The sequence below is a fragment of the Rhinolophus sinicus genome, chromosome 17, assembly GCF_057876585.1.
Source record: "Rhinolophus sinicus isolate RSI-liver-muscle chromosome 17, RSI-T2T, whole genome shotgun sequence".
Classification (NCBI taxonomy): domain Eukaryota; kingdom Metazoa; phylum Chordata; class Mammalia; order Chiroptera; family Rhinolophidae; genus Rhinolophus; species Rhinolophus sinicus.
In genome coordinates, this window is record NC_142517.1 from 183,452,094 (window position 1) to 183,477,073 (window position 24,980).

At 34.9% G+C, this 24,980-nt stretch overlaps 1 protein-coding gene across 1 annotated transcript in view; it reads right to left on the reverse strand.

Moving 5' to 3' along the window:
- ORC2 (origin recognition complex subunit 2) overlaps window positions 1–24,661 on the reverse strand; it is a 37,555-nt gene extending 12,894 nt beyond the window's left edge. The window contains exons 1-11 of the mRNA XM_019726767.3: window positions 24,379–24,661; window positions 21,397–21,445; window positions 20,400–20,503; window positions 19,776–19,919; window positions 14,201–14,290; window positions 10,683–10,775; window positions 9,951–9,982; window positions 7,070–7,130; window positions 4,666–4,859; window positions 3,540–3,638; window positions 771–880 (exon numbers count right to left, since the gene is read on the reverse strand). Of these exons, the coding sequence (XP_019582326.2) occupies window positions 771–880; window positions 3,540–3,638; window positions 4,666–4,859; window positions 7,070–7,130; window positions 9,951–9,982; window positions 10,683–10,775; window positions 14,201–14,290; window positions 19,776–19,919; window positions 20,400–20,496 (920 nt within the window). The 5' untranslated portion in view covers window positions 20,497–20,503; window positions 21,397–21,445; window positions 24,379–24,661. The remainder of the gene's footprint in view (window positions 1–770; window positions 881–3,539; window positions 3,639–4,665; window positions 4,860–7,069; window positions 7,131–9,950; window positions 9,983–10,682; window positions 10,776–14,200; window positions 14,291–19,775; window positions 19,920–20,399; window positions 20,504–21,396; window positions 21,446–24,378) is intronic.
- Window positions 24,662–24,980: the final 319 nt, after the last annotated feature.

A 24,980-nucleotide genomic window follows, 5' to 3' on the forward strand; every position in this document is an offset into this window, starting at 1 on the left:
TACTGCTTATTGGACCTGCCTTCTTATTTACCCCAATGAATATGTATATAATTTTGAGTGTGTACGTATGTTTACATTACCATTCATTTTAAGCATTTCTTTATACTAAGGTTCTTTTAAATACAAATATAAAAGTAATTATAGTTTAAAAATTACTTTGTCTTAATTTTACTTTTTTTATTTTATTTTAATCATTCTTCTAGGTATTTTAATGGAAATTTAAAATTTAATCTGCGGTATCTGAAAAACGATAAAAATGAAAAAACATTCTAAGAAATAATTTTGAAATAGTAAAATAATGTTCATGGGACAGATCTCACAAAATCCTAAAGGTCTATAGTACATGTATACAGGATGACATTAAAAGAAATACATATTTTCATTTTAGGAACTTTATTATGGAAAACGATTAAAACCTAATTGATATATTTATTGACAAATTAGACTTTCAAATACTTTTATGAGTAATAACTTGAAATTCAAAGAAAGGCTATTTATCTTACTAATGGCTTTTACACCTAATAATCTTAGAAAAGACAAATTTCTTGAAAACTGTAGAATTTCTGAGAAAAGCCACACAATGACATTTTTACACTTGGGTCATAAAATTGTAAAAAAATAAAAACCTATTTTTAAAAATTTTTATATGTAAATAAAAATTTCACAAATAGAAAAGTTCACTGCAAAAAGAAAAAATGTTAAACTGCTTTGATTTTAAAATAGACTCACATCAACATTTGATAAGGGTTTGCAATGATGATAGTACTTACTGTAACTGCAACATCCATTTATGAAATAATTGTTCATATTGTTGATTTAGTTGTTTAAGTTCAGCAGAAAAGGAAGGAGAAACCTTGCTCAATAAATTACGCAAAGTTTGCTTAAAAAAAAAAAAGGAAGAGTGAGGGAAGAAAGTCACTCTCAAACAACATACATCAAATTAATCTAAACTAAAAATATTTCCTTAGATGTAGAGATTAGAAGAGGCCATTAGTGGAAATATTAATCAGGTTTGGTAATGTGTGCATCAATTGAATACATATCATCTTTTAAACCTGACTGAAATATTTGTTTTCTTAAAATTTTTTATCATTCTTTTTAGTACAAATATATGATAAAAGTAAAGATTTTGCTGTTTTTTCTAGAATCATTTACATAATTAAAAATTCCAAATATAAGGCTTTAATTTCTAAAAAGATCGTTACCATAAAAAGATGATGATTAAACCTGCCTCCAAACTTTGACAACAAATCCAGACAGTTTTAAAAACCTATGGATTTGAAAAAAATGTAAAAGCTTAAGGTAACAACAGTTCAACATTAATTCTCAGAAAACATGAAAGGTTCTTTATAATTTACCACTATCATTAATAAAATAAATTTCTACCACTGCTCCTCTTCCAAAAGCTATTACTAAAAAATCCTGTAACTCTGATAAGTACTGCAAAGTTTTTAAAACAATAACGTACATAAACTGAGGAATGTACATGGCCCTGCACCCAAAACTTGAAAATTCATGCTGGTGAATCAAATATATTATAGCTTATTTTTTAAAATGAAAACTCTAGCAAAAGGCTGTATGTGCATTTTTATCCTAGCACTACCATGTTTTCATGATTTTATCCTTTAAGCAAAATATTAGTTTTTTTTACAGCTAAAATTGCAATCAACATTCCAGGCACTCTGGCCTATACAGTTTTTATTTATCCACATATGTAAAGAGAAATAGGACAAGTTTTAAATTTAAGTAAAACTGTTAAGTAAGTAGTTTAAAAAATTTCTCTCATTCCTTCTGAAGTTTTGAGCCAGCCCTGAAAAAGCAGATAAAGCACTAGTATCATTTCCAGTAGTCATTTATACTGGATTATCAGAGTATATACTCACACTTGAGTGTGAACCTCTATGAACTTTCATTTCCAATTTTAGTATCTGTGGAGAATTGTACTATTGGCCTCTCACTTCCCCCTCTCCATATCCACACCCTTTGCCATGTAACTCTGCAGTTCTTCCCACTAAAGATGTGGAGCCTGGTTCCCTGCCCTCTGACTCTGCTTTCAGCCATGTGATTATGTGATTTGCTATGGCCATTAGGATGAGACACAAGTGATACTGAGGCAGTCTGGCACCCAGGCTTTTAGGTCTTGTGTTTTCCACTTCTCTTACCTCCATGACATTGTCATGAAAAGAACATGCCTCAGCTAGCCTGCTGGTCCAAGGAGGGAGAGACATATGGAGCAAGTCCTAGGTCAGCCAACCCCCCACTCACCCGCTGACATGATTAATAAATTGACACATGCGCTGAGATTGTACTGAAAGGACTTCCCTTCCCTCATTATCGGTAACAGGTGTTTCTCTCATCCTCCTAAAGCTCGTTTTGCTTCTAGGTCCTACGTAGTCCTACCTTGACCCTAGGTCCGTTTATCCTTCTCCCATGTTACTTATATAAAAATATATTCACTAAGTAGATATTAGCACCATCTCTTCGTTGGAACAACTCTGGCTCCTTGATAATGTTTTCAACTAGTCTCCAAGCTGCGTCTCAATACCAATAAGCCAGGTGGCAAAACAAAAACAAAAACAACCACACAGCATTATGCCATTCAGGAGACAGAGACTTAGCCTGTATTTTCCTCTCTTTTCTATAGTTTGAAAACTCTGTCAAAAGCTCTGTACACCTTAGAAAACTGCACTAAAATCTAGCTTGCATCTTGATACTCTTTGAGCCAATAACAATCTTTTTTTTTTAACTTTTATTTGAGTTTTTCCAGGACCATCAGCTCCAAGTTAAGTAGTTGTTTCAACCTAGTGGTGGAGGGCCCAGCTCACATTGGCCCATGTGGGGATCGAACTGGCAATGTTTTTGTTAAGAGCGCTGCGCTCTAACCAACTGAGCTAACTGGCCACCCTCTACCAATAACAATCTCTTGAGTTAGATTATTAAGCCCACTTTCTACTGAAAGATTTTCTCACTCAGATGGTTCTGTCTCCTCTCTTTAGGGAAGTACCAAAAGCCCAACAAGTATAACTATATGATATTTCTTATAAAATGAGATACCACAATCACAGTATATATTAACTTGTTACTGCATTGAGCAGGTTTTCCATACTATCAAGAAGCAGAATATCCTCTGCTTTTTGCAAGGTTTGTAACTGAGAGAGTAAAGTCAATCTTTGTTTTATGACCAGTGTGAGGTTCAATGAATATGTGGGTTAAATGACTAAGAGAGATTAATGGTACATGGATATCAAATAAACTATGACACTCATAATTATTATAGATCATGAAGAAATGACGAATAAGAGAAAAAAATGCATAATTACAGTATGTCAAATAGAATTCTAATCCAGTGCACCATTTAGCATTTATATAATAAAATATGTTAACAGTTATGTCACATTAATTTGTGTTTCATTTGATCAGGAATAATAATTCTGCATGTGTACACTTACTCTTCAAATTTCCTGCTTATGTATTTTTCAGCTCACAGTAAGAAAAACTTACAAGTAACATTCCTTGAAGTAACATTCCTTGCAACATACCTGATCCAGTTTAGTTCTCCTTAGCTTCTGCAGTGTTCTATCAGAGGTTAAAACTTTTGAACTGCTGTGAGCTTCAAAATACTCTTCCACTAAGTCATTCTGAAAGTGAACAGAGCAAAGTCAGTTCTTAGTTTCAGGTATTTGTTTTATATCAAAACTAGACAGTAATAGCATCAAATAGGGTGAAATTCTTTATTTGGCATTCAGTATTTTCTATTTGAAGCAACAATACAGATTTTGGACCAAGAGAATTTAATGCTAGTGATGAAACTGGGTAACTCTTAGGATCATAACAGTTACAGAAATGACTAGAGTGAAGTAGTCTGTTCCCCAAAACAATTCCTAAGTTGCAATATATAATTTCTATTTAGACACATTAAAAAAAAACAAAAAAAACGGGAGGTTTACACATTAGAAACTTTGTTTTGCCTCACACAGTCCTAGCAAATCCTTTAATATCAGTATAGTTGAAGTACTGTGAAAATGAAGACATACACAGCAAGTTAAAAAAAAAAAAAAAAAAAAGACTTGCCTACTCTTCCAGTAAAATGGCTCACACTTTTTCTGCTGACATGGGGCAGGACTAAACTCCACGGTGGTAAGGAAGAGATGGGAAGCCATTCAAGCAGTAGGCTTCCTAGACTGTTCTGAATCTTTACACAGAACACCAGGATAAGTTGCCTTTTCTCAAGCCATGGTGTCTGCAGTGTTCTTCCCAATAGCTCAGCATGGATCCATAAGCCATGTCATTGATAACTTAAATTGACTTGACTACATCAACATTATAAAAATAAAACTATATAAGAAGATATACACTGAGAAGTCTTGCCTCCAATTATCCTATCAAAAATTTTTTATTAAAAGATCATTTTATACAATTGAGTTGAGATGTCACCTTTAGCATATTCTGTGGTATTGTTAAATAGGGATGCTGCAGACAGGCCAAGATAGAGAGTACAAAATAGACAGAAATATATATGGGAATTTACGTGTAAGGCGGAGAAAATACAGAAAAGTGAAGAAAAATTATACTGATTGCCCCGTTTGGATCTCTTCTCTTAGGGTAGCTTATCTTTGAGACATTACACAAATTTTCTCGAAGGTTTAAGTCTCTCTCTTCACTTACTGTTTTGTCTCTTTTCATTTTCTTAGAAGGTATTTCTTTGCAAACAGGAGTTGAAACTACTCTATTCTGAGCTTGAATCTTTTGGCTCAGTGTGACTTCATTAGTGTCCTCTTCATATTCTTGTGCAGCCCCTTCATCATCCTCTGAGTTGGAAGCAGAATACTCACTTTCACTGTCAGAATGAGACCTTGGAACTGTGGGGGGAAAAGTAATTGGGAAAATTTGACAGTTTGACAAGAGGCATTGTGGGGAAATAGGAAGAATGTGGGCTTTGAAGTAAGAGTCTGACTTCTCGTTTTGTGATTACTTGCTGATGATTTCACCAGAGCTAGTTATATACATCTTCTGAGCACCAGTTTCCTTACTTATCAAATGAGGGGTAGCAGTGCCTAACTTAATATATCATTGTGAAGACTACATTGAAATCCACGTAGAGCAACTAACAATGCCTGAGCTGTAGAAACTGTCAGTCACACCTAATACCATTCTCTTTCCTTCTTCCTTGCTAACCCAACTCCAGTTTTGTAAAATGTAGCCAGGTGCTCCACTGAAAGGAGAAATAATCATGGTGACCGTCTTTTCCTTTGCCAAATACTTGCTTTCCCAGCCTCCTTTGCAACTAGAGTTGGCTATGTAACTTCAGGGGAAATTTGATCAATGAAACTTGAAGGAAAATTTGCTGGAATTTCTGGGGAAGATTTTCCTCCCATATGGAATGAAAGCCCCTTATTTACACCCATAGCTTAAAGCTATGGAAGCCATTTTGCAATATGAAGTATCAACATGAAGATGAAAAACGATGATGGCAAAGCAAAAAGATAGGAAGAACCTGAGTCTTTCATGACACTGTTGAGTCACATCAACCATAGAACTGCTGACTTATGATGTGATACTTAAATGTCTACGGCTTAAGCCACTATTCTGGAATTTTCTATTGCTGCCTACGAAAATGCCCTCCAAACTGATATAACACTCAATTAATGCAGCCACTACTGATACACAGCACACTCCATCCCAGAATTGATTAAAAAATTACATTTTTAAACAAACCATAGCTACCTCCATCACTCCCCAAGACTAATAAAGCTAGTTTTACACTCATAAAGGAAAGGCAAAACTAGTTTTACATTCAACAAAATAAGTATAAAACTATTATAAAAAGTTAACTTCTAAAAGATGGTGAAATAACTTGAAGCAAATCAGTATATTTATTTTGAACAATAATTCAGAATATCCAGAGTCAGCATATAAAAAATGTAAGATACTGAAAAAAAAAAAAAAAGGCTTGATTTTTGTGGGCATATACTGCTTAGCGGATTCAGATCTGCACTGACTGCTGCCCATGCAGATGGATGGGTTACAAGTGGTAGGAGGTACCATAAAATGTCTCCACCTTACTTACATGTATACATCATACATGTAGGTATACATGTTTGGTGATGACTGAGAAGGAAGAGGAAGTTATTTTCGCTCTAGAAAGTATTCTTCTTTGGAGTAAGGAGGAAACATAGGGCCTGGGATGTATTTGACATGAAATAATAATAATCATAATTGCACATATCATTTTTTATTGCTTCAGATATCCAACCATTTTTATGTAGTATTAACAGCGCTATGACATCTATACCTTGAAAAACAAGGACTACAGCATGGATTTGACAATGTTAGCTAATATTATTGTCGAGGGGTCAACCTCAAGAAAGAAGTTGACACCTTTGTGAAATATAAAGATCAACAAGTTATTTGCCCCAAAATTAAATATTTAAAAATCTAAAACCATTTAAAATTTTCCAGAAGGCAGGACCCATGTCTGTTTACTTGGCTTTGTACAGCGTTAAGTAGAGCGACGAATATTTAAAACCATTATAAAATTTCTAAATAAATCAATAGAACCAATTCCAAAACTGTCTCAAAGCAAATTAAAAGGCTTATTTTTTTTATTGGAGAGACATTTATTGGAAACACTACTCAGTATCCACTGACTATAAAGTAAAAGGCATAGTGCTAAGTGTTGGAGTTAAAAATGTAAGATATAGTCCTTGCCCTTAAGGAACCTACAGTTTGAGAAAATGAACACATCTTGTCTTTCATTAAAAGAAATAACAATAAGTAGTTGTAAGACTAAAGGATAACAATAGCTAAAACCTGTTAAGCACATATCAAGGCTATACTAAAACTTTTGACATCCTTTATTTCAATTAATCTGAAAATAACTCTGGGGCTGGTACCATTATTATCCCTATTTTGCAAACAAAACATGGAGGCATAGAGAGGGCCCTATACGTGGCTGGCCAAAGATAAAAAGCAAGTAGTCTTAAGACTAGAACCTATATACTTTAACTGTTATTTCTCTTCTTAACATGCTTCTTTTTATAAAAACTAAGCGTTAAAAAAAAATACATACCTATTAATCTTTTCTTTAGACCACTAGGTGCTGTTGACAGAAATTCACTTTTATCATTGTTCTGTTTAAAAATAAAAAAGCAATATAGTTTAGTCAAATAATAATGAGGACATAGAAATTAATGATGGATCTAAGTGAAAGAGGCTAGAAAAGAAGAAAAATATTTTGTTTTCAGTAGACTACATTAGAAATAGATGAGCCTTGTTCCTAGAACTAGAAAACAATGACAAATGAATTTGTTGGACAAAAACAACAAAAACAATATAACAAAATCTAAAGGATTTCTACAGTGACTTTAGAAGTCATATTCCAGACATCTGTAAAGTATGTATGTACTCTTATTATTCTGTACCAAAAAAAAATCAGCCTTTTGAACCGCTTTTCACCCATCAGATTAGCAGAATATGTATTTTTTAAAGGTGATGATGAGTAAGCAAGGAAATGGGCACTCTTATGCATATGGCAATAGGCCTTTTTAACGTGCTGGAAATTTGTTGGTGTTAAAGTATTCTGAGAGGAGAAGAGACAGATTTATACTTGCTGTTTCTGTATTTTAAAATTTTTAAACATTTTTAAAAAGTGTAAGTTATGTATTTTTTTCACTGAATATAATACTTCAACACCATGACATTTCTAGTACATTAAAATGTCCACTGTTGTTTACATATTAATTTTTAATGGCACCAATAAAAAGAAAATATCTTTGTTTTGGGGCAATATGAAAATATGACAAAATATTTAAGTCTGCTGTCTTGTGACAGGTTGTTGGTGCTAGTTACAAATGTTAATAAATTTCAATTTGGGATATTAAGAATAGTACTATAATAATTGAGCTATCCCAATGGGTATATGAAGTATATTACATTATGTTTCAAACTTTTTTGATCTAGATCCACAAAAACTTTTTTTTACATTTTGCCGTCATGATTCAGTACATGTGTATATATAACTGAAACAAATTATAATAAAATAATACTTACAAAACAGAAATTTTCTATTTTATTCCATTTCATTTTTTAAACTGCAGGTCATGTGCTACTAAATTGCTTTTAAGATTGACAGATGTGACAACCTGCGTCCATATAGATTAATTATCAGGTCTGAGAACACTTGTGTCAAAATAACCGTTTCAGAAAATTCTTTCTTAAAAAGATAAGGCTATAAACTAATAAATAACTTCACTGTTTGTTACAGAAAAAATTGCAAAGTAATTTATCCCAACAGTTTGCTCATTTGGGCAACCCTGTTCTCTGACCAGGACAACAGATTACTCACCAGGGCAAAACAGTTTGCGTATCAAACAACAGTTTACTTACTAAGACTTAGTTCAAGACCTTCTCACTGTCCACCAATCCTAAAATGTTATATCATGAATTTTGTCTAATACACATCAGTTCCCCATCTTGATAGACATGACTTAAACCTCTTCAGTCCAGATCCCCAAGCCCTATACATATTGGTTCCTGAACTTCCCCATCTAAGATAGTGCTTTAAGGCTGTCATAAGGATGCTTCCTTATTGTGGTAGGTATAATAGCTTGGATTAACAGGTTTTCTGATGGTCCCTTTGGGAATTGAGATGATCTACTAACGTACTGTGATCCACAACTTGAAAAAGAACTTACTAATAATATACCTAAATTATTGACTGGATTATGGGAATGAGTTTTATTCTTTTATTGTGATACCATATACAAGATATAATACAGGAAAGGAGCATTATTAAAGATAAAGGAGGCTCTGACATGTCTAACCCCACATCTAGATAACCTAAATAGAACATTCCTGCAGAGGCTGTAACCATGTCCCTGAATGTCTATATTCACATTCTTATAAAGGGTTCCCTGAACTTAGCCTGTATACAAGTCCAGGCATGTCTAAATCCATAGCCACCCAGACCTGGACACACTCACCACTTACATACTCATAGTCCTGGATTCATCTTTGCCCCTCTGGGCTTGCCCTCATCCAGGCAGGGCCACTTGACAAGGCATAATGGAAAAACAAAACCACAAAACACAAAGGAAAGGATAAAAACTGTCAATTCCTTTGAGCTACCCTGGAATGAATTTACCAAAGCTTAGTTTTCAAATGTAAATCATAAAAGGATAGACTAATAGAGTTAACGGATCTTGGGAACAATCCACCAAGAAACAACAGAACATTATATACAAAAGCAAAACAAGGGCTAGCCAGGTGGCTCAGGTGGTTGGAGCGCCGCGCTCCTAACCAACCGCCCCTAACCGCTGAGGTCACCGGTTCGATTCCCACATGGGCTAGTGAGCTGTGCCCTCTACAGCTAAGATTGTGAACAACAGCTCTCCCTGGAGCTGGGCTGCTGTGACCTGCTGTGGGCTACCATGTGCTGCCAGGAGCAGCCAGTGGCTACACTGGCCGGCAGCCATTGCAGGCTGCTGTGAGTGGCCAACCAGCGACCTGACTACCTCAAGCCGGATGGAGCGCAAGGCTAATACCAGCATGAGCCAGGGAGTTGTGTCCCACACAGCTAGACTAAGAAACAACGGCTTGAATGGGGGCAGAAGAAGGGGGGAAAAAAAGGGCAAAATAAAACCATAAAATTTCCAGGCCAATTCCACTAAGATGAAAATACCCACGGATAGTTCTGACACAGAAAAGGCATGACAGTTGGGTCCAAAAGACCCAACTTCATTTTCTCCTTCCTAATTAGGTGAAGTAAGGCAAGTCACTTCACCTCTCTGAACCTCAGATTCTTCATCTATAAGTTAGGTATTAAATTGGCAAATACCTGTAAATTATAAAGCACTATATGAGACAAAATTGATATTTTTCGTGACGTCTTACACTAAAGTAACACTAAAGTTAACACTAAGGTTTTTACTTGTTTTTAGTCAATTGCTTACCTTCAACTGAATCTTGTCTGAAGTCGAATGTCCTAAAGAATGAAACAAAACCCATTACTTACTATGAGTACTTCACTTTTTGTCAGTCTAGTTTCATTAAAAGCAAAGTTGCAGTTTCTACTCAGAAGCCACAATATATTATTGAATTCTCAGTTAACTGCATCTCCAAAAGAGGCTTAATTGTCACTATTAATTATTTAATATGATTAGTGACAGCTATGTCCTGCATTTCTGTAGCATTGATATAACAAGAAAAAATGGAGCCCTTCCCACTGTTCATTATTTAAAAAGTACACTGTTTAACCTAATTGGAATGAGTCATTCAAAAACAACTGCTCCACAGTTTTCAACAAACTATAAGATAAGACTTTCAAACCCCCAAAGCCCTATTTCAAATATTTGCCAAAGCAAATCTTCTATGAACATTTGGCTAACTCAAGCAAATGACAACAGTATTTTAAGATTGCTTCTAGTTGGCCCTGTCAATTTGCACGACTTCAACTAGCACAGATCTTTTCCCTTTATTGATAGGTAAATATAGGTATACAAAGGCACACTGGTTAGGGTATTAACTACATTTTGTTGAAGGAATTTTCAGAACAGAAAAGAATATATAAAAATTCACTTATGAGAAGGAAAAAAAAGTAAACTTTTTAACTTTTTTGAAGTTACAATACTATAACTTGAAGCAACTATGAAAACTCTCTTCAAAGAACTGATGTAAATTCTTACCCTTGCTACATTGAGGAATGTTAGTCATAATTTCAGGATTATTCTTCAAATTGAATGATACATTTTTTCTTGGGGTTTTTGCTAGTTCTGAAGCTATAAACAAAAAAAGAAATATATAAAAGACCTTTTAATGGACAACAGTAGATTAAGAGGGGAAAAAGACTTATTTTACTTAAATTCTTAAAAAACAAACAAAACCTGCCTACTACTATTATCAGAAAGATAAACAAACCTACCCATATTAAGAGTACTACTACTTTCACCTTTATTCTCTGTTACAAGCATCTTCTAGTCTTCCTGCAATTATCCACACTACTCTCAAAAAAAATACAATAAAGAACTAACTTTGACCTTACTGCTTTCTCTAATTATCATATACTCTGTCTCTTCTCCACTGGCAAGCTTATTCCATTTCTTTACCATATTAACTTGAGGCACATCTTTGTTAGAAAGAATAGTGAGAAAGTGAGATCTAAAGTCAGTGAAAATTGTGTATTTTTTAAATTGTATCTCCCCTTAAACGCAGACTTTATTTCATTTCTATACATATGAATAACGTATAAAATAAATATAGTACTGAAAAGATGGCTGTTTCTTCAATTGAGCATCCGATAAAATAGTTGGCTGCTAAACAGAAGGGGCCATTTTAAATGAAAAATAAAACCTTTATCTTTAAAGATGTTCACATTCTCACACTGTGAGAGGCATGTGGCAAATGAGCCTCATGAAGGAATAGATTTACATTTGCCAAGTTAACAGACACTGGAACACTGTTCATTGAGAAGAAAGGTACACATTATTTAAGTTATCTCCCTCTTTAAAAACAAAAAATAAGAGAAAATATAGTTGAATTTGTGTAAGTTAAAGCCACCTTACCGACTCAAACTCTTTCTAATCTATTTCCCAGCTTTATTCTCCGATCTTGAAGCTGACTCAAGCGACTCATGAAGAGTACCAACAAGTGCACTGCCTTCTTTTTTCTTAACCTCCGTGGTCCTCTGTACCATTCACTAGAGATTTTTTAATCTTTCTTTGAAACTACTCTTCCATTTGGTTCTATGACATTATCCTGGTGCCCTGGCTACTGTTGGTAGTCACTCCATCTCTTTTTCACAGTCCTCATCTTTCCCAAAAGTCTACCCCTGTAGGTATGACTAAAGTTCATGTCTTGGTCTTCTCTTTTCACGAGAACAATATACCGTTTTTAGATGAAAGGCTGCTGGTCCACAACATAGGGAAAAAATTTCACATCAACAAAAAGTCACATAAGAACAAAGTAACTTAGCTGAGATCATTTTGGTTTTATATTAAAACATAAAAATTATCTGCTTTTAAATAACTATTAAACTACAAAAGGCGAAAGGAAGAAAAAGGAAGAGGTGACGAGGAAAAAGAACAAGATAGTATAACCCACATATGGTTATTGATACTCTAATAATAAAAAATTGGGGCATATATTTGTCATTTTCATTTTTCTAGTAATTCATTTGTATTGTATTTTACAAAACTGATCTGCAACATATTGGAAATTTTAAAATAAAATACCTCTTTGCCCAATGATAGCTTCTCATTAGGTTATGATCTGATACTATTTAACCAATATATTTTCAATTTCCCTAAAGTCATCTTTCTCCAAGTTGATTGAAATTCTCACCCTCCTTTCTACTTGGTAATTCCGCCTTTGCTCTGTGTTTGCATTTACTTACTCATCCTGGACATGTTTTCTGTATTTTACAAAGCCTTTCCAATCTAACCCCTAGTCTATTTCTAGCCCTATATCATAGTTAGTCCAATTACATTTAATCATCATTTATATGCAGTAATGTATGATTTTCTGGCAGACCTTAAGTTATTTAAAAATATTAAGGCATTCTATTTTATTGACATATTTAGATGTAAATTAGTAATTAGCATTTAGATTATAATTAGCAGTAATACTTATGCATCATAACTAAACAGAGGTCCTAACTAAACACAGATTTTGGAAAATATAATCAGTCTAAAGTTATCCAGATAATTATCTTTTCATGATTGTATATTTCTTTCAGACGCGAGGAAAGAAATGCACACCATTTAAGGGTCTTACAGCACATACAGATATAAGACACATATCATCATAGTTATGTGCATGGTTCATGATCTACTTGGAGAACTACTTGATTATTTCTCTGGGGTTCCACTCTTCTTTTCACTATTAGTTCTCCTTCTTCTCCAGCATTCTCTGTCCTGCTTCATTGTCCTAGGGCTTCATTTTGGTCTTGGAGTCTATCTGATCTTTCCTCTAATAATTAATTACAATTAGCATTTCGTCTCCGGTTTCCCAGAGATCCTACATAGAACTCAGTCATTTTTACCGATTGAAAAACTTTTAATTTCTTGATGTAGATAAGAAACACATTAATTAATGTAAATGATTGTATGTACCATGTTAGATTCAAAATTAATGATGTATTTAATATTACACCTTTCAGAAAAACTGAATTCTGCAAATGACTGAATCATATTATGTTCAGAAACGCAGGTCTTATAATTACTTCTTATATGTACTTCATCAGTGTCAACACTTAACAAGAATGATTTTCACTTGACCTTGAACATTTACATGGTCATTGGCTAGAATAAGTGCATAAAAATATACCACTTAAGAAATATACGTAGGTGCTTTACAACTGTAGATTATAAGCCCTCTTATACAACCATTACATTTTAGGTAGCTAATTATTATTTCCATTGCTCTTGACTTTTGGTACTCCCAAACCTTCATATGCTGATGGATGCCCTTACTTTTCAAAGTGCTTTCACATGTTCTTTCCTTTCCTCAAGGATTTCAAAAATGATGACCCCTTAATACCACAGGATCCAAATACAGTGCCATCTGAATTTTTTAAAAGAATCGATACTTTAATTTTAATGTTATATGTAATTTATTATAATTAAGTTTTCTGAAAATCTGGAATTCATGTGTAATTGGTATAAGTGGTAACTTGGGTAAGAGAAATGTTAGAACAACCCATTCTTAACAATTTTTTATAAATAGTTTTCTATAATACAAACATTTTTCTACATACAGTGTAAAATTCTTATTCAATAAATTCAGAATGTCTGTGTGACTTAAGTCCCTCATTTACTTAACAAATGACTGGTGAGAACCTATGCTAGATGTGGGAAGAAAGGAAGACAGGGTTTCTACTACGAGAAGCTTTTTTTTTAAATTAGTTTCAGGTATACAAAAGAATGTACAGTTAAGATATTTACATCCCTCACAAAGTGATAACCTCCTGACCCCTAGTCTACTATCCCTCTAAGAGAGGCTTTTAACCTACCTGAGAAAAGAAGACAGCTGAGCATGAAAAAAAAAAAAAAAATGCCTTTAAGTATGCTTGATAATTTAATATAAAATGATGTCCCTCGTCATTCTTTTAGGGAATGCAATGGGATGATAACTGTGGGGAATGTGGTTAAATATACCTTCTTAGAAAAGTTGAATAGTGTTTAAAGAAATCAGAAAAGCAACATACCTAATTTAGCCATCTTTTCAGAGTGTTTCCTGTTCTGAAAAGAATAAACTTTATTCCCACCATCTGTAGCAGAGCCATTTTTCAAAGATTCTGAAAGAGAATATATAACTTATAAAATACAAAAAACATATTATTCACAGATATACACATACATTATTTTTAAAGCCCACTAAAAAAACCCCTCCAGACTAGAGGGATATGTATAGATGTTGCCACTGAGGAGGAAAAACAGAGCGACTTTATTAGTTGTTTCCTTCTTCTAGCAAACATGCAAAGTACAATTGCTAATTAAGGTTGAGATTTAAACAGCTGTTACATGGTAGAAGCTCTCTAACTCTCCATTAAGACCTTGACTTAATTCTATTCTTTAATCTTCCCTTTAAATAACAACTGCTACTTAACATACTGGACACTCATGGCTAGTAGCCTACTCTCTAACACAGCAATTCTCAAAGTGGTCTGGGAGGTCTCCAAGGTCCATCAGGCCAAAACTATTTCATAACAACACACTCACATTTGACTTTCTGACTCTCAATCAAGAGTGTATAATGAAGTATTCCAGAGACTACAAAATGTGTGATGACATCACCACCTTGTTGGCTACTGGAATGTATGGAAGCAGAGATGAAACTCCAGCTGTCTTCTATTACACCAGACATTAAAGAGATTTGTAAAAATGTAAAACAATGCCCTCTTCACTAATTTTTTTTTGAAATAGTTGTTTTTCAGCTAAATAGGAGATTTAATTTAACAGGTAATGTGTTTTTAATTATTACAAAAGTGCCAAACTTTTCCAAAGTCAGTATTTGTGCTCCTTATTGAGAGTTCCCATTGATCTGTATATGCACGAACTTGGTATTATCCAAAATCCTTAATTTTTACCAATCTAGTGGTTGTAAAATGAGCCTCATGGGGAGAGGTATTTTAATTTGCCTTTCCTTAATCACTAAGAAAGTCGAACATCTTCTTCTCTATCCTGTGACTTGTCTCTCAGTTCTTTATGGTGTCATCTGATAAACAGAAGTACTGAATTTTTAAGACTTTATGTTTTAGAGCAGTTTTAGGTTTACAGTCAACTTGAGTGAAAGGTACAAAAATTTCCTACAGGAACAAATGATCTCCAATGCTACCTCTGTCATATATCCAGTTTCCACATATGTGTGAGTGTGTTTATGGGTTAACTTGTTACTGCAATTATGCAACCCAATTAACTGTCTGGCACACAGACAAAATATAAATTTAAAGTAGTTTCTATGTAAACTGAATTTAATATGTTAGAAAGACTTGATAAAAGCTATTAACTAGAACAATTGGTTTCAAATTAGGTATTGATGAGAAACCATAAAATATTTAAGAAATAATTTGAAAAAAGCAGAAAAGCACAATGGCTCAGATTGCATCAAAAGTCTTTAAATAAAAATAAAAATAAAAAAAGTCTTTAAATGATTACCCTAATGGAAAGACATGAAACCTGAAATCCTAGATGATGCATTATGGACTTCTGGTCTTTAAATATACACCAAAACAAACCAAGAAGTTTTTCAACCAGCTGCTGACTTCTGGCAAACATATTCAAAGGAAAGACTCCGGTGCGTGTGTACCCACACACATATACACATGTTTATAAGTAAAACAAAATGTTGAGAGTATATATTTTTATGATTTCCTGATTCTGATATTTTGATTGACCAATTAACAATGGTTCTAATCACACTGGCCAAGAGAGCTTTACATTATATATAAAACTTTTAAATAATTTTTAAATTACTTAAAATACACAATACAAAAAAGCTATGAATACATAATTCACAGAAGAAATTAAAGTGGCTAATACACATAAGAAAAAATGTTTAATGCTGATAAGGGACCTAAATACTAGTTAATATTATCTTCTTAGAAAGCAATTTGGCAATATGTATGCGCTATAAAGTTCATGCACTTTCACCAGTAATTCCACTTCTAGGAGTTTCTAATAAAGAAATAAGAGATCTACACAAAGATTTATGTCCAAGGGTAATAATCACTACTGCATTAGTTACAATAAAAAGTTAGAAACAACCTGAAAGTCTAATAGAGGAAAATACATTATTTATAGATTAGAATGCAGTATTACTCAGTAAAGTTCTTTCTGTCCAGACTATAATCTCTAAGAATTAAACAGAATGTTAAATTTAAAAGGAAGTAATACTACCACTGCATACCCATTATGCTAGCTATTATGAAAAACAAAAAAACAACAACAAGTGTTGGTGAGGCTATAGAGAAATTGAAACCCTGTGCACTGTTGGTACAAATGTAAATTGCTATAGTCACTGTGGAGAATTGTATGGCAGATCCTCAAAAAATTAAAAAATAGAATCACCATGTGATCCAGTAATTCCATTTCTGGGAATACATCCAAAAGAATTCACATCAGGGTCTCAAAGAGATACTTGTACATGCATGTTTATAGCAGCATTATTCACAATAGTCAAAAGGTCAAAGCAACCCAAATGTCGATTGACAGATAAATGGATAAACAAAATGTGGTATATACATACAATGCAATATAATTTATTCCTCAAACTGGAAAGTCTGACACATGCTACAATATGGATGAATCTTGAAGATATGCTAAGTGAAATAAGCCAGTCACAGAAAGACAAATATTGTATGATTGCACTTATATGAGGTACCTACAGTAGTCAAATTCATAGAGAAATAAAGTAGAATGGTAGTTGCCAGACTCTAGGGGGACTGGGGAGTTATTTAATGGGTACAGAATTTCGGTTTTGTAAGATGAAAAGAGTTCTGGAGATTGGATGCAAAATAATGTGAATGTACTTAATATTGAACTATACAGTTAAAAATGGTTAAGATGATAAATTTTGTTATGCACATTTTACAATTTTTAAAAATAGATTAATAAACAAAGCAAGTGTTCAAAAGAAGCACTGATAAGACAAACTGTTCTTATATTTAATGCCTGAGAGCACGTAGCATATCCATGCAATGATTTTTCTCTAGATAGGATGCATTTTAGATGATGAGAATTATGCCAGACATGTCAAGATGTGTTGCTTATAAGAAACAGCTTACACTTCAACAGTAAGTAAAGGGATTAATTAGTAAAGTATTTAAAGGTCCTTGTTGAAAAGTTATTTTCTTTTTTAACGATTCCTAAAGATTTTTTGTCAAATGGCCCTCTGTTTTAAAAACAATACTTGTTTTCTGTTTATAATAAAAGACTAGACAGAAGCCTATTATTCAATATCTAAATTAATCAAGATTAAAGACTGCGATAGACATCACTATTTCTTCTCTGGAAAAAAAAGTTAAAAAGAAAACTCTCTTTTTTACACCATATCTGGAATACCACTCTCTACCCCCAAACATATTTTGGCAAACAAGACAAAAAACAAATCAAAACAAGAGTCACATCTGCAAGACTTAACTATAAGTGACAAGCTCCTCTGTTGTACATGCTTATAGCCAAATGAACAGCTCCACTTCCCAGACTCAACAGACTGTTGATACAGCTCGTGTATGAATGCATATACAGAGAGATAGAAGATACACACCAAATTGTTAATAGTTCCATGTTCTTTAAAGCATGCATTCTCAACAGGAACAATATTGCTCCTCATGGAATGAAAATTGGCTCTTGGTGGGAGGGGGCGTGTGAAAAACATCTTAGATATTACAATGGTCTATGGTGCTCCAAAGGGTCATAGTACATAAACAGATATATAACATATATGTAGTATTAAAATTTCATGGATGGGGGTGATTAAGAGAAAATGTCTAAAAAGGCTCCTTCAGGGGATGATTAAAAAAAAAAAACGGTCGAGAAACACTGCTCTAAGGCAAAACTTCCCAACCAGTATACAGAAATTAAAGGTATGGGTTAAGAGATGTGCTGAATACTGATCCTATTAGGCCTTTGAGGATGCCAGTCAGGGCCTGCAGAGAGGGTGGGAATAGGGTTCAGAAGCCCTAGAGTTTCATTTGCCCCTAGTTTGGAGCATTCTCCTCCATTGATTCCAGTGTGCCTCCAAATATTATTTGCTGTGGGTGCTATTAGGTGAAAAAGGTAGAAAGCACTGAGTTTCTACTACAAATATGTATTACTTTTACAATAAGAAACAATTTTTAAGAAAATATTATTTTTTTCTTAACTATTGCTTTCAACCTCTTCTTAGGTCTAGCATAACAGGTCGTCAAGAATCCAAAGCTCTATTTAGAGTATGCCCTAAAAATGTCAACATTCTGGTTGGGAACTTTTTCAGAGAATCTACCCTGCCCACTAAGCCTATTGAGAGACAGTGGTCACTTTTCGTATCATGTCATTTAACACTGGAACAAAACCAAAAGCATTATGATTCAAGAAGTGACAGAAAGGTCAGGAGTAGTCATGATGGCCATTTATAAGCTAAGTCTGAGAGAGTGAAAAATATGTACATGAGGGAGCTAGGTGGCAAAGAGAGAACAGAACAGATTCAAGAGACGACATGAGGGGAACTAGGAGATCCGTGAAAGCCAAGTCTCTCAGTTTTTAATGTGGTCCCAGCTCCAATATTCCTAGTGCCCAACAATAGTGATTTCGTTCCTTGACCTTTATTTTTAAACCAACTTGAGTAGAACTGTGCTCCTTGCACCCTAATATAATTTGTGCTCCTTAAGTCCCAACTAAAATATAATTCAACCCTACGAAATTTTGAGTATAATTTGGCAGGAATCTGGCATACCTAGGTTGGAACAACATTATTTCTTAGAATGTTCCTTTTAACTATTTCTGTAAAGAAGATAAAGGTATTAATGAAATTACTTACTTTAAGAAAGTATTCCAAATTAGTTAAAAATATAAATATCTTAGAAATGACTTTAGAGTGGCTAGTCTGCAGAATCTTTCTAAAAATAATTAAGTGCAGGACTGGTTGTAAAAAAAAAAAAAAAAAAAGAACTGCAAAGAAAAATCCTGTAGGAGATGGATGTTGGTGATGGTAGCACAATATTATGAATGTATTTAATACAACTGAACTGTACACTTAAAAATGGTAAAAAATGGGGCCGGCCTGGTGGCTCAGGTGGTTGGAGCTCCGTGCTCCTAACTCCGAAGGCTGCCGGTTCGAGTCCCACACGGGCCAGTGGGCTCTCAACCACAGGGTTGCCGGTTCAACTCCTCGAGTCCCACAAGGGATGGTGGGCTGCGCCCCCTGCAACTAGCAATGGCAACTGGACCTGGAGCTGAGCTGCACCCTCCACAACTAAGACTGAAAGGACAACAACTTGAAGCTGAACGGCACTCTCCACAACTAAGATTGAAAGGACAACAACTTGACTTGGAAAAAAGTCCTGGAAGTACACACTGTTCCCCAATAAAGTCCTGTTCCCCTTTCCCAATAAAATCTTAAAAAAAAAAAAAAATGGTAATGAGAAAAAAATGGTAAATTTCATGTTATGTGTATTTACAATAAAAAAAAATTAGAAAAAAATACTATAGCACCTATGAGACTACTTTTATTAGATATCCTGCTAAGTAATTTGGGCTATTAGCAGAAATATGAGTGTACATTCCCCTTCCCTCCCCAAATACCTTGAACATTTTGTCCTAAAACTTGCACGCAGTTCTGATCTTTTAAGACTTCCTGGTCATCATCCTCCAAGTCATATTCTGGCTTCTTTATTATTTTTTTTGTGTTGACCAAAAGTTGAGGTCGCTCCTTTTTTAATTTAACTCCTATAGGAACATTCAAAGAATTAGAATATGACAGGTATAAATTCTTTCTAAACATTACATTTAAATAAATAGACAAACTGTACTACTTATATTGTCATTACTTCAAAGATGGAAAAAAATCCAGTTTTCTCTTTGATTCATGTACAGACCACTCTTCCATAGTTTATACAACTAAGTTAAAAACTAAAAACAAAACATTTGAAAGTATATATTTTTGGAGATCAAAATAATTACACATTTTAATTACAATGGTTAGTTATTTACCACTACTACTGAGCATTTCATTTTAGATTGGGCTTTATTATTTTTAATTTTCAACAAAGTTTGAAAGGAATAAATTAAAAATTAAAGCAGTTTTTATTTACAGTCCTACTAGATCAAATACTTTATGCTATATGTTCAAAATAAAAGATTAGAATATTTTAAAAAGTGACATAATCATTACAAAGGTATCTCTTCAATTGTGTAATCACTGAGTACCTCCTTCTCTATCAAGAATGTGATTAAGAACATCATCATCTCCAACAAACTGAACCTCCAGCATCTTGTTTTCCATTACTTCCAGTTTATTCGTCATTGCCAACCTAAACAGAGCAATAAAACACTCAAAAGTAATGAAAAATTCTTCTCAACAGCCAAATAAAGTAAACATTCACATAATGAATACATATATTTGTATAACATTTTAAAAAGTCTTTTTTAAGTATGAAAAATATACATAATTGTATTAATATCATGTTTTTAATAATAGGTAACAATTCTTTATCTGAAAAATGAAAGAGGTGTCTGAGATTTGGAAAAAGCCAAATCCAATCAAGACAACTAAAATGTAATAAGAAAACAATTCTGCCCATAAAGAAAGCTCTAACCAATCTACAGAGTAACAACAGTACTAGAAAAGGAATGGTTAATGCATGAGTTTAGAAAATGGGAAACCAAACAAAGAATGATGGTTTGGTGGTTTTAAATATCTGCTCACTAGAAAGATACAGCCCATTTGCAAGTATGTGTATTGCAAATGGTGTACCAAGTATGGATCCAATAATCCTCAAGCACCTCCCTTTACTATTATTGCATGCTTACCAAACAACTTTACAAATATGAATATGGCGTTCTTGGTAACTAAATAGTAAGCACAAATTTGTCCAGTACTTCAGAGTCAGTTCTTCACTGAACAAACTTGAGTTTGGCAGGCAAAAGCTTAATCAACCCTGGCTACTCTGACAAAATTTAGCTGCGGAACTAATAATACTAATAGCCTCAAATTAATTAATGATGAGTCCGACTAGGTGCCAGCTAATCAGTTTACCCAAAAAATTATTTTCTCTTTCAAAATCCTAGTTTTGCCTTTTCTCTTGACAAGAACTACGGACTGTGTCCCTCATGAGTCAGTTATTTCATGCAGATAACATACTAAGTGTTGCCAAGTTTTCTTTTGTAACTAGCACTTAAATTATTTGTCTTAGTTTCCATTTACCTTTAAAGGTACTACACATTCTGCAGCTGGAAAATTCAGGTAGAGTCGCCTGTAATTGGAATAAGAACTCAGTGTCAGCTAATAGGAAAACAAAAACAACCAAGGAAGTTCATTAACAAACAAGATGAAGAGATAAATGCAGTTCTTACAAAGCCAAAGGTATGATGGCATAGTAAAGGGCAAAATGACCACTGCCATTTTGGGCAGGAAACCTTAGAGACTAAGAAGATCTGGATGGGGGAGGGGAAAATGGGTAGAGGGAGGAAGCCAAAATTTGAGCACTTACTATGTGCTAGACACAGTTTTGAAAATTCTATGTGTATTCTCATTTAATCCTCACAATCATTCTATTAGGTTTATACTTTGTGTATAAAGATAACACTTCATCTCTAATTTATATGACCATTGTCAGGAGAACATATCCTTTTGGGTCATCTTTCTAGTCATGATACTACTTTTTATTATGGGAATTTAGGTATATTAGGGGAAAAGTTTAATGCATCTACATGACATATGTATAAAATAAACTTACAATTTCTTTATATCTATATAAAATAAAGCTTTTTGAGGGGCTGTTTGTCAGGCACTGTTTTAGGCACTTTTATGTATACCAGATTATTAAACCCTCAGATTCTTTGAGGTAATTATACACATACACACACACACACACACACACACACACACACACACAGAGTATACGTCGGGGGTACTAAAAAAAATGTATACAAGTGGGCACTTGGTCAATGTTGCTCAGGCAGTAGTTTGCTGTAATCAGAAGTGTCTGGACGGTGATGGTAACCACTTTGAGCACCTCTAGTAATTGCAGAAGTCAAACGTGACTTGTATTCATCTTTTGTTATCGGTATATACTGAGCATTACAATTTTAATACAGTTTTCCTTTCTTAAAATGTGTATACATTTTTTGGCACCCTCTGTATATATAATTCTCCCTACTTATAGATGAGTAAACTAAGTTAAATATTAAATTACTCACCCAAATTTACACAATTAGAGGGAGTATTAGGGCCGAAATCCCAGTTTAACTAATTACAAAGTCCCCAATGATTCTATCACACTACACACTTCTCCTGCCACTTAATACAAATCTTTTATCTTAAATGCTTGTTTTGACCTCTGGAAACTATAACATGCTTAATCATTTTCCCACATGGCAGTTTAACTATCCAAAGACTTCTGTAGTTCCTCTAGGTTTCCAGTTCATTAGGTTAAACATCACTAGATCTACTAAACATACTGTTAAGAGCATGGCCAGATGCAGCATAATCTACATTATTTTAAATTATACACTGCTGTGTTCTACAAAGGATTTGAAGCCATGACAATAAGCAAATACAATAAAACAAGTGATAAACTATTAACACCAAGAAGGAGTCTGAATCAGGGAAAATATAAAGAAAAGCAGAAAATAAAATCATAGAAAGAATTCTGGCTTTAAGCTTCCTGGCAATCAAAGTGAACAAGAAGTAATGGTCAGTTACATAATTCTCATTAGCAAAAGTTCAGTAGTTTCTTCAGGGGGGGAAAAAAGATTTCAAGGAAAACTTAAAAACAAACATTCTAGACAACTGAGTTTTGTCCTAGGCAATTTCCCTATGTATTTTACATAAGAATTGACCAGACAGAGGCAGCCTGATTTAAATATTGTTTGTTGTCCAAGGCATTTATATGTCATTTCCTTTTCCAGATGTTAAGGCATCTATTATATAGCAGAGAATCTCCAAAGTGAAGAAATTTATGCAAAGGCCTGGGGGGGGCAGGGGAGGACTTTCCATTTTCTCCATGAATTTCTGCAAAAACACTATCCAGCAATCATACAATAAAATGCAAATATTTAGTGACCATTTACTCTTCAAGGCACTGTTTTGGGTGCTTACTTTTAAGTGGACTCCTTTCAAGGAGTTAAAGCAATAGAGCAGCACTAAATGAGTGTTAACAGCAATACATCCTTTGAAAGCAAATAAAAGATTTACTGCAAATTTTAAAAACAATCCTTTTAAAAAGGGGGTATAGGTTAGTAAAAGTTAAGCACCGATTTTAATATTAGATAAACCTGGGTTCTGATCTTAATAACTGTGTGACTTTGGACAAAGTTGCGACGATTAAATAAAATCATGTACTTGGCATATGAAAATGCTAATGAAATGTTTCCTAGTATGGATATTTTTACTTTAAACTTCAGCTTAACCATACAGATCTCTTGTATGTCTCTTTATCTCATCTAACATTTAACAGAAAAACTGAATAAATGATGAATGAATGATATCGGTTTATTATGCAGTGGCATTATACAAAGTTGTAGGGCCATGTTATCTTTCTTCAGATTGCAATTTAACTAGGGGAAGGTGTGATAGTTCTTTTAGGATTTTAATGGTAAAACGACAAGTAATGCATCAACATCCTTTTAATTCAAAAAGCTCCACCAAAACAGCTTGGTTTATCAACATTTTATAACCATTGTCCCAGGGTGACTGTTCAGTTATCAGGGTTCATTTGGAGCTCCCAGGCTGGGATCACATCAAAGGGTTTCGCTCCAGTGGTAGTTCTGGGAGATCTCCTCCTCAGCCCTCATTGTACCTGCTCCTCTCCCAGGACACTTGACTTCGTTCGTTATGGATTTTTGCATTTGTCTCTTTATAATCACAAGGTTCTTTACGCCGGGAAACAACTATATTGGTAACAGGAGTCCCTTGCACTGAGGCCTATCACAGCTGGACAGACAGGTGGTCTTTCCAAAGGGAGCCTCTCACCCCAACAAGTATTTACAGACTTCAGCCCGGGCCTCACGCCGCTGACCAATTAGCTGCGCTCCGCCAGCCAGGGGTCCTAGTGCCCTCGGCGGTTGGGGACAGCCTGGGGTGGTAAAAGAGGGAGGCGCAGAGACCTTGCCCCGAGCGCCGACGGGAATCCCGGGGATACGAGCGCCCCAGCTCGCCCGCGGAGCTGTGTGCATCAGGACTCACCTCACAAGCTTCGAGCTAAGCAGGAAAGGGAGGCAGGCTGCCCCGGTGCTCCACCACGCAGCACTAGGTTTCCACCTGGTGCGGCTCCAGCAGCTTGGCGCCTGCCCGACGCTACCCCGCTGAATGGTCGCGGCAGGGAAGGCGGCTTCGGCCCCGGGGGAGGCCAAATTCTTGGGAGCGGTGCCAGAGCAGGGTCGCTGAACCGCAGGGTCGACCAGGGGTGCCACGGAAGCCGGCGGGGGACGGGAGGCGTTTGCTGCACACCGAATCTCCCGCCCTGCTCAGAGGGCGGAGCCCCAGGAAACCAATAGGAAGTGAGGTCGGGCGAGAGCGATGGCTCTGCTGGCCAGCCAGTGCTAGCCTTCTAGCACCGCCCACCAAGAAACCTGAGGAAAACTAATCCCAAAGCGCTGGGGTTTGGGCCTTTCCTTTCCTCTTTCCGTTTCCGGGGAAGGGAGAAGGAAATATTGGATAGATCCGAGGAAGTTTGCGGTGGTGTAGCGGGCTGAGCGGTCTATCTTGAGGCAATTTTAAGTGTTCATTGGTTTCTCTAGAAAAAGATAATGGGCATGAATTCGCGTTCTCTCTCTACAGTGTCAGTA